Here is a 19,292-nt window from a genome sequence, read left to right as displayed (position 1 = left end):
TACTTGTCTTCTTAAGAACAGTTCAAAAATTATTGTCAACTAAATTTCAATTGAAATTAAATGTTAACTTGTAAATTGTCTAATGTAATAAATTTAACTTGTGAAATTTTCCTCGAGTTCTACCTCGCTTTCTCGGGATATCGAATTTTCTTCCACGTTTCTGCAAATGTTCAATTTCCATCTCGAGTTTCAATCCACTTACCCACGCAATCGATCGACGAAGTTTCGTCAACATGTTCCTTTCATCGTTCTTTTAATCAAAACGGCAAACTTGTAGAACTTGTTCAATTTTCGACTCGTCCCCTTATTAAATCTCATTTCGAAACGACGAGTGATCGATTCCTTCGTTTCCACCATTTCCGTGGAACATTCGATTCTCGAATTCTTCGTTCCTCGAACGAATTTCATTCCACTTACGATCGGCAAACCACGCCAACGTTTCCTCGTCGACGTCGCCCCGTTGTTATCGATCGAAAACTTCGCAAGCTGCATCGAGGAGCATCGGAGAGATTGATCGATTTTCGAGGGAGGAGTCGTTTGGAAGAAGTAGATACGATTCTCGAGAAACGTAAATTTGCATCTCAGCTTAATCCTTGATTGTGCCACGCCTCCTACGTTTCTTTCTTTTCGTTCTTGGTCCCAAAAAACTTTCTTTCTCCTCCTCCTCTTCCTCTTCCTCTTCCTTCTCGAATGGTAGGTTGTTGGGGCCACAGGCGTCGCCCATCTCGCGCCATCATTTAACTAAATTACCGGCTTGCCGCGCAAGAAAGGACACTGTTGTTGCATGGTCATCATTATTCCCGTATAACTTGTAAGCGTAATCTTTTTTTTTTCTCCAGTTTCGGCGACTTCGCGATTCTCAACTGTTTCCTGAACGTTCGAGCAACATTAAGAGGAAATACTGTGCGATAAAAATAGTAATAAGAATAACAAATAACAATAAAGGTTTCAAATTCTTATTAAAACATGTACGATGATTGGCTATCATGGTTTTTTGTAAGAGAATAATATCAATATTATCGCAATTATTATTAATGAGGACGATTTAATTCTAGAATAAATTTAATAGGATCGAGTAAACGAGAATCCGAATGCATAATGTATCTTGGAAATTCCACTTTTATTTTATCTTTATCGATATTTTATTATTTATAATTCGTTAAAAAAAAATAGTACTTGTGCGAATTATTTGTCCATCTAATCTTATTTATCAAAATTCTTAAGATACGGTACTATGTATCGTGATAATCAGTATATAAACAGGTAAATCGGTTTTTTAAAGACTTGTAAGTACGATCAACTGAAAACTACCGAGAAAAAATTTTTTTTCATTTATATCTTATAATTTATAACGTTTCCTTGTTGGTTTATAAATAAAATTGTGTTTAAAGAATCGCGTAAACTATCTTAGAATAGATTTCTCTCTCTTTTCATTCTCATTCCTTTATCCTAAGATACTCGATACTCGATATAACATTGTAAATGAAAAAAAATCCCTACTACAATTAACGTACGAGTATAACATATCAAGATACAATCAAAACTATATAAAGATTTATTTTATTTAAAAATTATATCAAAAATACGATATCTAAGATTTACACCTGTACGAAGATTAAAACGCGTCACCAATGTTATCTCCCTTTCTTTCTTATTAATTATCGAATCGTGCATTAATTAATTTCTTCTTTCCTATTAATTATCGTGCATTAGGCATATTGAAATTTGCTGGAGAGGAATCCCGGATTCCGAGCAACGCTATTCGTTCGATGTCTCGAAAAATTAAATCCTAGTAAATGAAAATTGGCAAGAAAACGCTACGAGATCACGACATCGCAATGGTAGAGGAATTTGGAATCATCGACGGAATTTTGCAAGCTCTTCCTCGGCCCGAAAGCTCTCGGCAAAAATGGCCGACAATACGCGCACGGCTGACATTTGTCCGCGCATTTATCGCGATAAAACGGCTTTAGGTCAGAGGGTGTGGCCTCGCCAGATTGATTCGGCGAGCTCGCTTCTGCGCGTTACGCTTCGTTATTGCGAGCACTATGGCCGCGTTCCTTGTCACGGCTTTTCATTCATCTTTCGTGCGCCTCCCCCCTCCCCCTCCGATCCCGATAAATAGAGCAGGCGATAAAGCTGTCGCTATATAGCCTGCTGATTTCGTCTCCGATGATTCGCTTTCCTGTAATTATGATATACGAGCCGAGAAACGAAAATCTCGCGCTTTTCCTTGAGAGTTTGGTAGAAAAAATTAACGTCCACTTTCGTTATTTCTTGAGGATGTTCAACGAGTTATTACTTGACTTGTAATTATTTCATTTCTGTCTTTGGGTCGATCGAAACCAAGAGTTTTAAATTTGGAAATTTCTTAAATTTTGGTCGATAATTCTTTTAATCGTGATCGAGTCGTTGATACGTTCGGTGAAATGAATAATTATCGTAGTAATCTTTCAAAATAATGTACAATTACGACAATATGTATCACAATCAACTATTATCTCGAAATAGCTCGAAACAAAAACGTACATTTTTATAAATTTAACAAAGAAATGCATACTAAAAGAAACTTTATGCTTATAAGGAATACGGTAGAAATTTCTTTCAATTGATTGTACTGTATGAAAGAAGACGAATAAATAAAATAATGTATGCACCATGCACTTATTTATTTTTCACTGGACTCCTCAATTGAAAGAATATCGATACATAAAGTACAAAATTTATTAATCTTTGGAGAAACGATTAATAAATAATAACACGAATGATCCAAGATTGATTTATGTAACGCTATTTCAAGAATAATTTCTCTATCAAAATTTATACTAAAACGAAATATTTGAAAAAAGAAATAATAAAGTTTTTTTTGTCGAAGACAAAACGGTACAATTGTGAAACAAATTTTGTTCAACGAGAACTCTGGAATGGAAATTTTAAATTACAAACTACCTCGGACTAAATTCCTCGATCGACAAAGAAACAATAACAATGCGGATGTTATATTAAATTTAGGAAGGAAAGAGACAAGATTTAAAAATATTGGAATATCGGTTAATTGGAGATTCCTTGAGTAATTTCCAGCAACATTTTCCTTTGCAAAAACTTTCGTTTCGCCTTTGTTAACGAGTTATTAACACGAGTATGTTAAAGTAATAGCGCTACAGAGAATTGGAAAATATAATTAATAATGTATTCTATAATGACTAGTCTGCGAAAATTTATGCATTTACTACTGTATGCATTTTTATGCATACAAAATGCATAAGAGACGTATGCAAAAAGACATAAAACATTAAAAGCAAAATAAGTAAGTACATATTATAATATTCAAAGAATGCAACAGATCTTTATTTCAATTCCATTTCCAATAGTTATATTCATGCAAATTTAAATTTGCATAAACATTCGCAATAACAACCCAAGTTATAACCGCCGATGAATTAAATCTCTCTCACTCGAAAACTTCGATAACTCGAATGATTCCATTATACCATTCTCTTCTCTCTTCGATTCGAGAATAATTTAATACCAGAGTTAATCCGGTCTCTTCCCTTGAGATTCCCCGAGCCAATACCGTGGTTCGACCGTATTAATCAAATCGCATTCTTCGTAAATGGGAGCAGAATCAACGCGCATGCGTCCCTTCGTCGCTCAGCGAGACCCGCGATTGGTCGGAATAAAAAACACTAGGCGGCACGAGCGAGCGCGGATGGAAAGGTTTTTTCGTATTGCATCGCGATGACGACGCGTTATCTATCGACGGCGTGGGTGTCCGTTCCAAGTCTGACAGAATCGAAAACGCGTTATTAACACCGACGTCCCTCGCTCTATGATTACAAGCATTAAATGGCCGGATGGACGAACTTTGCTCCAACTCCGCACTATCATTATCTCCGCGACCGAAATCGAAGAGACACGCTCGAGCTAACCTAAATGGCTAGAGGAAAAGAGGAGGAATGCACGAGTGTGCCGGATGGGCGGTCTCTTGAAAAAAAGAATATCAAGAGTTATCGTAATATCAAGAATTTCACGTAATAATCGATCAAATCGTACACGTCTCGCTCCGCCTCGATCGAGTTCTTTATCGCAAATGCGAATCTACGACAAATCTCTGACATTTAGCTGTAAATGAGCGAACGGGTGAATTTGAATTTTTCAAGATAACTTCTGCTCGATCTTAATTTTTCTCGAGAACCAAACGAATAATTCCTTTTTTTTTTATTTTTAAAAAATTCTTTTAAAAGTAATTCTCGTAGATTCGAATTTTTTTCAACGATACATCGGATATAATCGGATAAAATATATATGAATTTTGCGGATTTTTTATACATTTAAAAATGCATATAACACGTATTAATATGCAAAAATACGTAAAGAATTTTAAACATTCCAACTAAAGTATTCGTTATAATACTTGATATAAATTTTTATCCATATTTTATCCTTTTAATCAAAATATCAATTTGCATAAATTGAAATAATAATAATAATAACAAGAAGAAAAATGAAACTAATTGAATCAGAAATATTACACACATGTGTAAGATTAAAAATAGATAAAATATTAAATTTGTGTTATCATTACGTGATAACGAGGACAGAATATAATTAATTACGAATTATTAAAACGATATTAATTCTGAATCTGAAAAAAGATATCACTTCTTCTTTCTTTTTTTCGAATATAATATTCCCTCTAAAGGAATATTTGTTGTTGTGAAATTTTAACAAAGAGAAACGATATCATAAGAAACATATATTTTAAAATATCGATTAGAAAAAAGATTATTAAATAAAACTAGCAGTAATATCATATTATTACGATATATCGATATGATAAAGACTATTCAATGCTATTCATCGATACGAATATTCACTATTTTGTCCCGATGATGAGAAGAATTTTTATGAATTTCTTCATTTTTTTCTTCTACGTCACAACAATATAACTGCTAATTATTGATCAAAAATAACAAGATAAACACGCGAGAATAAATATTCCAAAATATTCTTATCATCTCCATTTCCTTCCTTCCTTCCTTCTTTCTTTACACGCGTTTACAACTCGAAAAGAACAATTTACCAATATCTACCGGTCGAAAATATAATAAAACAAACAAACGCGAGGATAAATATTCTACATTTTCTCCATTTCCTCATTTTTTCTTTTCCCGTCTCCTTTTTTCGCGCAACAATATACGACTTGAAGGCAGCAGTTTGCCGATCGTTGTTAGTTATTTTATCGATGAACGCGTACCAGAGCCCGCATCCATCCTGGACGGGACGATATGGCATTTAAATATAATGTTTCGCGCGCATATCGTACCTCGCTACAAACTCCTTTTCAAATTGCATATCAGGTACGATCGAGTGTTGCGAGTATACCAATCTTCCGACGATGAATAATTCATTGTGTAAATAATTCATAAATCACTATATAAGCTTGCCGGACGGTGAGCCGGAATCGTTCAAAAATTTTCGATGAGATTTTTCTTTTTTCCTTTTTTTTTTCATCTTTTTTTTCCATTCCATCCTTTTTCACTTCGTCCTCGCGAGTTAACGCGAGAACTTTCGTATATTTTTTCCGAAAAAAATTTTCTGATCGCTCCTTTTCAATGACCCCATCTCGTTAAAATCTTTGCCTTATTTTAATTATATCAGGGGAGTTAGAGGGGGAGTTAGAGAGTTTTGACGAGCCTTGAGGCTTTTATCTGCGATCTCGCCTCGATTGTGCCCGAGAATGCAATAGGAATTCTTCACGCCTCGATAACAACTTCGATCCATCGACGATGATGTTTAAAAATTCATGTTACGTATTCCATACCGTTTCTTTCGATCCACGTCGTAACGGAGCTCCTCGAAATTCTTCGAAGCGAACTTTCAAACTGCACACACCACTCTGAACTCGTTTCTTATACTCTTATATGGGCAGAAACGTGTCCGTCTCCCCCTCCCCCTCTTCCTGTTTTCTCGCGAATTCTTCTCTTTCTTCTCTTTCGAAACTTATTTTCCGCGAGGGACAGTTCTGTTATGCTCCACCGATAAACGAACCATTATACCTCATTTTCGATTACTGTAATTCGATATAACAAATGTCCAAGTCACAATCCAAGTCCAAGAATCCTTTTCATCTTCTTGCCTCTCCTCCCATGTGGAATTTTCAAATTAAAATTACACGATATTTCAATCTCACCCTCGCGACTCATTCCATCAATGAAAAACAGGCTGTCTTACGTGAAATTCGAAGCGTTTCGAGTCCTATCATCGCTTGCCACGTCGAAAAATCGTTGAGAATCGAATAAGCGGGGAGGAGAGGGCAGGAAGGGAGGAGGGAAGGCGAAGGCACAGCAAAAAGGCAAGGCGCACGAGGGCGGTGTTGCGCGTGTACAAATCATGCAAAGAATGACGAGGCATCGGCCCGCTCGCCCCCCATCTTCGGGACGAAACCGTGCGTTGTCCCCCTCCCCCTCCTCCTTTCTTTCTTTCTTTCTCCTCGCCTCATCTTCCATCTCTCCCCCGCGGCTGTGCTCCGCCGTATACAGTTGTTACACTCGTATGCATCATAGAAGTGGCATACGAGGCGTGTAGGAGAGAAGACCTCATGCTGCACCAGCGCTCGTTCGTTGCATATCATAACGGAGAACAACGCGACGCGCGTGCATTTTCGTCAATCAGCATATCGTCGAGTCACACTTATAAGCTTAATCCTACACCCCTTCCTCCTTTCTCCTCGCTCGCTTAACCCACTCCGGCTTCGATATTCGTGCAACATCGACGGCTTGTCATTGTCTCCATGGAGCTCGTCCCCCTTTTTTCTGCTCTTCTTTTTAAAGGAATTATTCTGAGTATAGGTGCGAGATGAGGGAAGGTAAAAAGTTGGGCAATTTTTTGGATTACAACTTTGATATATATATATATATATATATGTATTAAAAGCTTTGTTAACTTCTTAAGTTATGTATGTAATGTAATTTTTTATTGTAATGGAATTTTTTAGAAAATCGAAATTGTCATCCGATTGTACAAATCATATTATTTAATGCATATTTGAATCCAATTTTGCGGCACGTTATTTATCCATCTGCGAAACTAAGTGTTGGAAGTTGGAACAGTAAAGTCGAGAACGACATACGTAATTACGATTCAACGTGAGTTAAGGAAGAAACTGCGTCGGTTGAACGCGTGATACATTCACATTTATTCAAATTTCGATCCAAATTATTCCGTGCCACGATGATTGGCCCAACTTTCAACCTTTTGGAACGGTATATTAATGTATGTGAAACAGCAAATTTTCAAACGACCCGTGTTCTATTTCCAGCAGACCTCGGACCTGGACACGTTGCTGTGTAGACAGGACCTCGACCGGCTGCAGAAACTCGACGAGGATGACCCGGAGAAAGAGTCGAGGGAGTCCTCGGTCCAGATGGAGGACTTTTTCGAGGTTGGGGGGCCGGTGTGCCGGCCGCAGGCGAGTTTCGTCTCGTCGAGGAGTCAACCCGCGGCCAACGACGACGACGTGTTCCTCAGGCCGCCGCTCTGGGAGGACATTACCTCGAGCATACAAAAGCTCGACCCGGAGAACGCGGACATGCTGGGCTCCCAGTCTCACGTGAAAATGGAGACCGACGACGTCGCCTCCCCCGTATTGTCGCCCGTCGAGATCAAAACCGAGCCGTTGCCTCCACCACCGACCTTGCACCTCCTCGAAGGCCCGGCCTCCAACTCGACCTACGCGAACGGCCCTCACTCGAACCCCTCGACCGGCCCTCAACAAGTCGTTCACCATCGGCCACCACCGCCCCCCACCGCCGCCTTCAAGACGTTCCCCTCCGCCAATAATAATAACAACAACAACAACAACAATAACAACAACAATAACAACAACAACAACAACAGCGGTGGTACAAATGGCAAACACGACAACAACAATAGCAACGGTAGCAGCGTCAACAATAACGCCAGTAACAACAACAACAATAGCAACAATAGCGGCGGTAACGGCAACAGCAATAACAATAGCAACGACTCGACGACCGGCCACCACGGGGGTGGTAATCAGATCGGTGGTAGCGCGACGTCGCCTCTGTACGGCTCGATGACTAGGTTAATGTACATTTCCCCGCTGACGCCGCCGATTTCCGACCCCGGCTCGCCGATAGGGGCGCCACCGAGGCGGACACCGCCTCCACCCTATCCCCAGCCGTCCATTATGAATCCTCCTCACAGGATTCAACCTCCCGCCATCACAACCAAATTCAACAGGCGGAACAATCCAGAGCTGGAGAAGAGGCGCGTTCATCACTGTGATTTCATAGGTGAGCAGATATGGGGAGGAAACTTGTCAACTTGTTCTGTATAATAATGTATTCGGGGAACAGTTATCGATTCTTTCTTTCTTATGTATGAGAATTTCTCGGAAGAAAACACGTATTCTTGATGCAAAATAGAACGTAATATATTTTTTTAGTGATTGCTTTTGAGTAATTAAACGAGTAAGGTTGCAATAAAATTGATGAAAGAAAAGGGAACAAACTGCATAAATTGTAACCTCTAATGTGGATTCTAAAAAACGATACGATCGAAAATACTATTTCGATAATTTAATATTGGTTTCATCAATTTTAGAGAATGCGACTATGTATACCTCACTCAACCCCTTATCTACAATAAACTTTCAACAAGAAGATTCTTAAACTACGAATATAAAAAATAATACAAGCAATGTAGCCGAGTATAATATAATTTTTATCTCCGACAATAAATATATGATATATGACGAAGATGACGCGATTCAAAGAAACAGTCGGTCACTGATAGCCATATTTCGTTTTCCAGGTTGTACAAAGGTCTACACGAAGAGTTCACATTTAAAGGCGCATCAGCGGATACACACAGGTATGTAAGATCCAAGGTTCGAGGTTGCCGGATAACGGGTTCGTTTTAGGGAAAAACGGTATTACATATACCGATGGAAAGAAGGAACGATCGTGGAAATTAGTTATGTAGCTCATCTACGAAGCGAAACGAAGCGTTTGAAAGCGCGAGGTCGAACGCTTGGCGTGGGCAGGGCGCGGTTCTCGTACCCTCTCCTTCTCTCCAGCCTCCTTTCTTCCTTTAACCTTCGTCTCTACATCCTCTCTCTCTCTTCCTTTAATATATACTTATATTCTTCTCTCTCTCTCTCTCTCTCGAGGCTCCAATCTTTCCGTCTATGCGCGCGGTGTCGCGCAAAGGAGCCTCTATCATATGTAAACGTATAAGGAACGCATGAAACGTGGTATGCGACACTCCGCTTCGTAGACTTCGAGCTAGCGACCCACATCCTGTCCGTATCCAAACACACTGCTCGCTAACGCGCTCGTATTACCTACACCTACGTGTATTTGTACACGGCCGAGGATGAAAGGGTTCTGGTTGTCCGCTAAAACCACGCGGAATCTCCTCTCTGAAAGAATTGTCGCGTGCTCGTTTGCCGTCGCTTTGCTTAGGCATCGATGTTTCCTTCCTTGGTTGTCGCGTTGAATTCCATTTCTTTCGATATTTTATTCTGTACGAACATTGTACAGAGAGCATTGTAATTCAAATACAATGAATTTAATAAATATCGGCAAGTATCTAAATTATAATATCTTCTCCTGCAAGAACAGGAGGATCGAGTGATACGAGATGATACGAAAGTTCAATATGTTTCTATTAAACTCCGAGGATCTTTTCGTATAAATGGAAGATGGTGGATTTTGTGATGATGTTATTTTATCAAGGATTAGGAGACAATCTTTACGAGAAGTTCTCATTGATAGAAGAAATCGCTACAATTTGCCGATATTGAGAAACTATTCCACGAACTATTTGTTCACTATTTCCTAGTCAGAAAATCATGCATCGATTATAACAACAGCCAAATCGTTTTCACAAAAGCAGATTACAAAACGAATTAGTTACATGCATAGAAAGTCGAACTGCTGATGGAGAACAATAGAATACGTAAGATCAATTCGAAGGAAATTCGTGCATGAAGCGGTTCTTTCAGTATGTAAACGCGAAAGCGGACGTATATACGTATACGCGTGTAGAAACGCGTATATAGTCGGGTCGAAAAGAATGAGAGAGGCACGATAGATGCACGCGTGCCCACTCGACAACTTCTCGCGGAATGCTTGCCAAAGGCGTTCGAACCACGATGTACCACTTTCCAATTGATACCTCGAGATTTTGCGGTAACCTGTCATCGCGTCACGCATTGTCGTTCATATACGCGCTCTCGCATATTTTTAACAATTCAATTTCTCTCTTTGTGGTGATAGATCTTTGTACCTTCTTACTCGATATTTTCCAGAGATTAAGAACCATACGATCATCTCGATTTATTTTGAAAGACAATATAAAATCTTCTTCATACTATTCTATTCTCGTATTCTCTCTGAATTAGGTGCAGGTAGGTTCTACTTATTAATAAACGTTCGATCTCGAAAGGAACGAAAGGCGAGATTGCCGTTCTTCTAAGGAGATCCGAAAGGTGAATCGCGAGGGATAAAGCAGTGGCGTAGTTAGTGGGTCGAGAGCCTCGGGCACGTGGCTCTTGTCTTGAATGAACCAACGTCGAATCGTTTCTCGGCGTTAAGCCTGGCCACGAGCCGGGCGCATTCACCACCGCTTGTCCTCTGGTCCGATGCACTTCGACACACGCGTGTCTACGCGTGCACGTGCGCATGCGCGCCTCGTCCCATCACGTCCAGTCCAGTACCGTCTGGTCCCGCGTTCCGAACCAGCTCGTTCCTCGTTCCATTCCACGGTGTCCCGTCTCGAGCATCGAGAAAGCATCGAGAAAAGAATATCGGGTCGATCGCTCGTAAATTATACACCGTCCAAGGTGGAACGTCTATATTCGAGGATTGTTCGCGACCGGTCGAACCAACGAACGAACGAACATTCGCTCGATTCTTGCGACCATCGTCGCGTTTAGTATTCCGCTAATGTATTCGAATGCGTTATATACCACGTGTAAGCTGTACACGTCGCGTGTTTCTTAATAGGAAAATTTCGTGCGCGTCTACCGATTTCAGGGTTTTACGCGAGACAACCTTGGGACGATCATTCTCTTTTTTGTTTCTTTTTTTTTTTTTTATCCACTTTGGACAGATGTTATCGAAATTATAGTCGGGATGCGCCATTCGCCACGTCACACGGATAAAAACCGATCCTTTCGAGGTAACTCTCGCCGTCGCGATAAGCGAAAGAAACATCCTCGAATGGGAACCTGGCAACGATCCGATTAGACATAGGAATTTGAAGATTCCACGTATATATCGAGACGAAACTTCTCGGCTTATTCGATGAGCCGTATAATACATAAACTCTCAAAGGTCCGAGAAACTCTCTCGTAAGACGAGCCGTGTGTAAGTACTTTACGTGGGATGAAACGCGTATCGTTCCTCGCAATGCTCGCAGTTATATACAACACATTCAACACGCGAATTTCTCACCGGTTATTATTTCAGACAAAGGTTAATTTTGTGCTTTCGAAACAAAAACGTTCATGTTGCTTATAGCCACGAAACGAAGACAATGGAAATATTTGAACGGATTTGTAAATATATCCGAGAGGTTAGAATTTTGTTAGTTACATTTTGCAATGGAAAGCAATCTTGAAACACGAACGATGCATATATTTACTAGTATGTGTATTGTAAATTAATGAATTTGTTTATTTGTATAGATATGGAAGAGAATTTGATTTTAAGATCGATTTTACGAAACAAAGATAGTGAAAATTTTTTAACAGATTTCTTTGTAGATATGATAGAATCTTGGTTATATTTTGCATAGTAGAAAGCAATACTTCGTAATGCAAATCGTATGTACGTTTACAGCAAAACTCTATCGAATGGAATTTAAGTAATGTCTTATCATTTGAATTCTACTTGAATGCATCCTAACTATACGAATGCATCTACGGCGTTATTCCGTCCGTATGAATATTTTTGTAGCATAATATAATTGAAAATGTAAGTTTATATTTCTGATACAAATGAAAAAATTAATTTATTAACCGTTAAACGTTATTGTATTTTCGGAAAAAAGATTATATTTTATCACAAATTTTCTTTTACAAATATAAAATCTCATAAACCCAACGAAAAATCGTAACCGATTAACCAGAATTAAATAGACTCTCACTACATAAACAATCTGGTCAAAGATCAAATCTCGAACGCTTACGTCCTATGTATACTCTCTCATGGTCAAAGCCATTGCTCAGCTGGGATATATATTTGTATATATGTATACGCATCTATGAAAAATCCTATATATTATTTTACTCGACGTATATAAATTAGAATAGTATAATGTAACATAAAATGATAATAATAATAGCGACGAATCCTTCCTAACAGTTCATATAAAAAAAAAAAGAAAAGAAAAAAAATTCTACTACATATATTCATCGTCAATACACGTATATTTCCAACGAATTTGTTCGTAAATATCTCGGAATCTTACCAAATAGTTGCATCTTAACACAAAGAAAGGCGATCTCGCAACGTGAACCGCGTATACATACATATTCACGTATCTACTCGCACTATAGTCGTAGAGGTCTCGTATGTAGAGACAACCGATTGGCACGTATGCGAGGAGAAGTCTCACGGTGTGGGGTGTGCGGACACGAGGCGAGCAACATTCCTGCTTCATCCATGCTTTCAACTTTGGCAACCTTCTAGCCTGCATGTTTGCCCGCTGTCGTTTTATCCGGCTTTAAAACTCGACGCCGGCCAGCCTTTCGCGGTGGCGGAGAACCTTCGCGATTCGAGTTCCTAACGGTGTTTCTCGATCGTTAACGAAGGAACGAACGAAAATCCATACGCTCGGGTAGCAGCACGACAAGGAATATACGAGGAATAATTGTCGGGGCACGAGAGAGGCTAGGACGGATACGAGTTTCGAGAGCGAGTTGTTGGATCGTGAGACGCTGCGAATGGCAGACACCGTACTGCGCGGTGAAAGTGATCCGAAATTAACGGGGACGCCTCGAGGTTCGTAGGCGTCGTCGAGCCAACGCTCGTGATTCAACAACGATACCTTCCATCTGGAACGTTATCGAAGGAAAATCGTTGGTAATTGACGCGCGGACACGCGGTGTTGTTGTATGGTATTTTTCTGATCCGTTAGAAATAGGGAATAGGAATAGCACTTTGGAGGGGGCAGATTCATTTTGACAGTTTTTGAGGCATTAAGCGTATTATGCGCGATAAAGAAAATTATATATCACGCGGTATAAAACTAGATCTAGATTTTGTCCCTCTCTTGAACGTAATGGAAAATATTTTTTATTAATGAAAAAAACAAAAATCTTTTTTGGACACAATTTTGTTGCAAATTCGGGATTCGCAATTCCAAATTTCGAATAAAATTGAAATAAAAGTATCGACTAAATTACTAATTATTTTTTCAATTATTTTTTTAAAATTAAATCAATTTTACAAGTTTTGTAAAATTCTCGATTAAAAATCTATCTTTATTTGATTTATTTCGAGATGGAAAAAAAAAGATTTTCCATTTTAATCACGAGAAATGGAAAAATCAACGAATCTCCATTCTCGAAGTGAGAAGATGACTAGTGGTCAAGAAAAACACGAATCCTTAGGGAAAAAGGGAATCGGCGTTAAACTCGAGTTATTTCCTGAGAGGGGAAAAAACTGGAGTCATTACGATCGCTACGGAGGGTAACCGATCGAATGACTCAATACAAATAATTGCCGATCGCGCATCAAATGGCGCTTTGCTCTTCCATTTTTATTACGATCGATTTACACTTCCAATATATCCGTCCGTTCTCGTTTTCTTCCCAATACCCCTTTTTTCCAAGTTTTTTTAAAATTACACTCGATCAATTCTCCATCGAAGGATAAAACAGATACAGATCTTCCCACGAACACTCTCGTCTAAGACTCGTTTTAGTGAAGACATACTACGGATGAAGGAGGCACGCGACAGAGGGATGCTTGGCAACAAAAAAAAAAGGAAGAAAGAAAAAAGAAAAAACCCTATTACCGGAAGGCTGGCTCTCGAGCTAGTCCTTTTCTCTTGGGCGACGCGACGCCACGTCTCGAAGAAATCGCCGCGGAATTCTCATGAACGAGCAATACCGTGAATGGATGCCGCCTCGTGGTGGTAATACCGATTGTATGGGAGTTGTGCGTGTGGCTAAGACCGGTTGGGGTCGTCTCCATAGCGAGCTGTTCCATACAGCAGAACGAGTCACCGGTATGCGTGGGCGTATTTCTTAGCTATCGAGTCTTTTCGCTTGCTATTTTCCGATGCACCGTATAGTTCTATTCCCCGCACACAATTTTTATCATTTCAACCGAGATTCCACTCGGTCTAAAACCATATTCGACACGAGATCATTTTTTCTTTCCTTTCTCTCCCCTCCTCTCTTCCCGTTTCTTTTTTCAGTTAGAATTCTTATTTCGCCCATCGAGAGTCCGTTATTTTTCTCCGCATAACCGGTTTTTATCATTCCCTACGAGATTTCATGCGCTTGAAATTATTTCCGATATAAATAAACATAATTGTCGAATCCTGGATTTCGAGGAATAATACAGCCGTGGAATAGTCGAGCAAGCAGCAACGATCGTGGGATCTTTACCTTCGAGCTCCGGGCAAATACCTGTTGACAACAGAGACACGAGATCCTGAGATAGCCGTCTAAATAACATTTCCCGCGTCAGCTGTGAAAACACGCGTTCACCAGAGTTAATTAGTTCGTGTAATTGGAATGTGAATAGATCTCGCAAGACACAAGGATCACTATCCAATCATCATTTATAATGGATTAATTATTATATCGATTCAAAAGTTACCAAAAAGATCTAAACTAAATCTAATCTGAACCAATAATAATTTAATCTCTATTGCTCGAATACTATTAACTCGTAGGAGAAAAGTTTGAAAGAAAACGATATCCCAAAACGAAGTTTGATACATTAAATTTAAATTCTCTTCGAGACCTTCCCTCGATATATTCGGAACAAAGAAGACGATAAAAGGACGCAAATGAGGCTAAGATATGCATATCAGTGAGATAAAAAGAAGCGTTGAATGGCATCGATCGAGAGGGTATAGTAATAGTAGCGGGCGATGAGAATTGTGAAGAGATTCGGAGCGAAGAATCAACAGGGCAAAGGAGGCGAGAGATCGGTCGATGCACGAATCGCGGCGGTAGTTCGGCCAAAGAAAGGAACCTATTAAAGAACAATGCGGTGCTCTTTGCGACGGCGATAGGTGTACGAAGAACCTTAGGCTATGAGAGATGCCGCGTTGACCTTTAACTGTACCCGCGTGCCGCAATACGCTCACCTGTATTCTAGCGCAATCCGTTCGCGTTCTCGCCGATCCTGCTTCTGCTCCTGCTCCTGCTTCTGCTCCTCGCCTCGCCTCGTCTCACCTCGTCTTTTTCCGCCGCGCCGTGCCCCGCCCCGCCCTGACCTCGCCTCCCCTCGCCCGGCTCGCTCTATCTCGCCTCGCCTAGCCTCGCTTCGTTGCAACCGAGGCAACGGTCCTGAGATGCATACGCTTCGAGTCCAGTTAACTTTTCTCCATCGCGAAAACTACGCCTTCTTCCGAGCGAAATGACCATCGAAAACCCGTTAACCCGGCCAACACGCGTGTCACCATCTCCTTGGAAAATTTTTATTTCTATAACCAATTGCGTATAACGATAATAAGGTTGGATGATAACTGCAGAAAAATCGGGAATCATACGGAGGAGTTATGAGATGTTAGAATCGAAATTTGAGCGCTTCTCGTAGTAGGAGAATTAATGAGAGAAAGAGAGAGTCGAAATAAATTGGTGGTGGGAATGATTATCGGATACTTGTCCAGTAGATCCCGCGGAATAGAGATGCGCAAAATTTTAAGAATCAAATCACTTCGATAAGTTATTTGAATTATAAAAGTTATATGAATAAATGTTACACGAGCATTTTAAATTTTTCCACCAGCTCGTTAATGCCCAACTTTGCTGCGTTGTTCAATATATCTATTCCTCGATTTCCGGTTTTATAGATTTCAAAATTTTCAAATTTCGATTTGCTTCATGACATCGCTTTTGAATCGTATTCTAAAAATGGGAACGTAACGGATTCTCGAGTATCTCCAGTGAAAGTTACGAAGCATCGTGTATATGCATTGTAACATTTTTTTTTCGTTCCAGGTGAAAAACCGTACCAGTGTCAGTGGCCAGAATGCGAATGGCGATTCGCCAGAAGCGACGAATTAACTCGTCACTATCGAAAGCATACTGGCGCGAAACCCTTCAAGTGTGCCGTGTGCGAGCGTTCCTTCGCCAGGAGCGATCACCTCGCCCTTCACATGAAACGGCATCTTCCGAAGCAGCACGCCAAGTGACCGTACCGCTCCTCCGAGACTCCGTCTCCGTCTTCGTCTTCGTCGAGTGACTCCTCGAACGCGCGCCCTCCTGACCACGCCGATCTCCTTCAGCCTTTTTCAACCGTACCAACAAGAAACTCACAAACTTCGTTCATTTATTGATTAACATTCGAGTATTAATTTCGAGATCATGCTTCATTTATTTTTTTTTATTCTATTGAATTTCTCCGCACAGCGAATTATCGTTGATGCCAACGGGGAAAATGATCAGAAGATCGATAGCGAGTTATATAATAAAACGTAATTCTCTAATGACTTAAATATGTTCATTAGAAATAGCAGTGGCTGGACCACTACCACTTTTCTGCTCTATATCTCTTCTATATCTCGCCGTTTTGAATAAATAAATATAAATGTAAATTGCATTCAGCGTTCGAATCTTGATTTCTTTTAAATTTCAGGACTACGTTCGAAAAAAATTTCGCAAAATTTAACACGTAGACATATTTGTCAATATTTTTAGAAATATTTCCGTTTCGATTTTAATTCCGTTGCTTGAAAAACAACGCTTTTCCACGATTCTGATCGCGTTAATTGTCGTATAAAAAAATTAATAGAACGTGTTCAATCGGCGAAAAATTGTGACGAAAGCGTAATCATTTTGAGGATATACGAGTAGTTTTAAGGAATTACCATATTGTCGACGATAAACGTTAAAATTCCTATTTCACTTGCGCGAAGAAAACGAAGCGAAAAAGGCTAAATCTTTTGCGAGTACGGAAGCTGGTACGCACATAATGGCATCTAGGTATTTTGTGCTAAGTTAACCAGAATAGCGAGGGATCCTGATACAAGAGAACACGAGTGTCGAAAAAAAAATTTACACACGATCATTCCCGTTAATTTATTTGTCTATGTATATAAATACAATACGTCTGTAACAAGTGTTAAGAAACTATTTGTTCGTGATTTATCTATCGCAATTTTCTGTCGCTCGTATTCTTTTGCATTTGAATCCCCATTGAATCCCCGTTCCGCAACTAGAGGAGTTAGTCTAGATTCTTTCGAACGATCGTTAAATGCATAAACTATCGATGCGATCTACGTGAAAAGAATCGATTTATTATAGTGATGCCTTATGTACAAATTTATTTAGGTACGTAACGTGTATGTATACGTATACGTATGTATGTATGTGTATAATTATACACGGATATGCATATATATAAATATACGTACAAATCGTGGAGAAAATATCACGCCGCGTCCTTTGTGGCTGAAAGATCTATGCACTTATGTGTGTGTATACGTGTAAAAAAATGCGATGCATATCCAATACTTATGTAGTTAGTGTAATATTAATCTGTATAGTATGCGATTTAAATATTCGAACCGATAATATTCGCGTTCGCCGGTTTCCACGATTTTATCGATTATCTTGTTTATTATTCGCAAAAATGGTGCGCGTAATTACACGTAGATACGATAGATGACAGAACGACTTACTTATTAGTCGTTTCGGTTAAAAACGAGAGAAAAAAAAAATGAAAAAAAAAAAAAAAAGATTTTCGCGAAGCAATCTTTCCTGTTACGTTTCGTCGCGTTTCTCTCTGTTCTCTCCGTGTCTCTATTTTTCTTATTTGACATCTCGATCATTAAATGCGAGAGATTAATATTTTCGCTTCTTTCTCCATATCACAAAACCAAAAATGTAATGATTATTTCATGAAAATACCCGTTATTCTATTTGTTCGTTTTATTATCGTTTTTTATCACAAGGATAGTTAAAAACGAATTTAATTTAGTTTCATTTTAAAATGTTACGTTTCGATTATGTCTTTTAATTAGATTTTTGTTCAATAATCTTTTCGTCTTCTAATATTCGAAAGTAGACAATCTATGAACATAAAAATTTTACGATGTTTAATTCACAAACATATATTACGAATTCACGAATCTATGCTATCAACATCAACTGTGCTATTATTCTTTGAGATAAAGATTAAACCTGCTTCGCGATTTTTTTATTTAACCCGCATTACCTCATTTTTTCGGCACTTTTCTTCCATGCCCGATATACAATTACACAATTCATTCACTAGGCCAACAATTTTAACACAGATATACCTCATTTACCGAAATAGAAAAATTCAAAGCGGTTGTGACGAAATTTTATGCATTCTCCTACACGATTTCCTAGAATTTTGTTTATAATGTTTGTAAATCGCTGTAATTTGTGTGTTGTGTAATTTAAATATATATATCACGATATATGCGTATTATATATTCGCAAATAATGTGTTTGGTTTTCCTATTTAGAAATAATCCACACATATTAAATAGTAAATGATGATAAACTTCGCATTTAGTATGTTACAATTAAAAAATATATCACGAATGACTCGTAAAGTAACAGGCATTGACGTAAAAAATTGTTTTGCCATTACATATTAATCATCGATATAAGTACCTACTTGCAAAATATACATAAATTCATTTCTTCTATTTGCATGGAATTTATAATTACAATATGATGATATGTTTTTCTACAGATAATGAATGATGGGAGTTAGAAACAATTTAACGAAACATAAAACATTTACATTAAATTTTACTGTATAATAAATCTAAATTTACGTAAATGCACATATTACGTTATATGTATCATTGAAAATAGTTAAATATTCCAATGCTTCTATTAAATTTAATCCTAACCTGAAAATTTAATCCTATAAAACTCATGAAAATTAAAATAAGATATTAATTAATTAAATGTTATGATTACATCAATGGATTTTAAAATATTAAGATAATATTAACATAAAACGTAAAAATTTTTTTACTTGATATTAGAAATACTCTGAAATATCGAGCAAATTTTCCTAATATTTCTAACC

The 19,292-nt window shown here is 38.7% G+C and overlaps 1 protein-coding gene across 2 annotated transcripts in view; it reads left to right on the top strand.

Annotated features, from left to right (window-relative positions):
- Nucleotides 1–19,083, top strand: part of LOC107997986 (ras guanine nucleotide exchange factor P-like) — a 63,956-nt gene extending 44,873 nt beyond the window's left edge. Inside the window, exons 2-4 of one of the 2 annotated variants that reach the window (XM_017056964.3) lie at nt 7,322–8,318; nt 8,839–8,898; nt 16,220–19,083. In XM_017056964.3, the coding sequence (XP_016912453.1) occupies nt 7,322–8,318; nt 8,839–8,898; nt 16,220–16,413 (1,251 nt within the window). In that variant the 3' untranslated portion in view covers nt 16,414–19,083. The remainder of the gene's footprint in view (nt 1–7,321; nt 8,319–8,838; nt 8,899–16,219) is intronic. The other variant, XM_017056973.3, reaches the window with a different exon arrangement.
- The last annotated feature ends 209 nt before the right edge of the window (nt 19,084–19,292 follow it).

Source organism: Apis cerana, linkage group LG1, assembly GCF_029169275.1.
Source record: "Apis cerana isolate GH-2021 linkage group LG1, AcerK_1.0, whole genome shotgun sequence".
Lineage (NCBI taxonomy): Eukaryota > Metazoa > Arthropoda > Insecta > Hymenoptera > Apidae > Apis > Apis cerana.
Note: the sequence above shows the minus strand (reverse complement) of the source record. Positions and strands in the feature narration are given on the sequence as shown.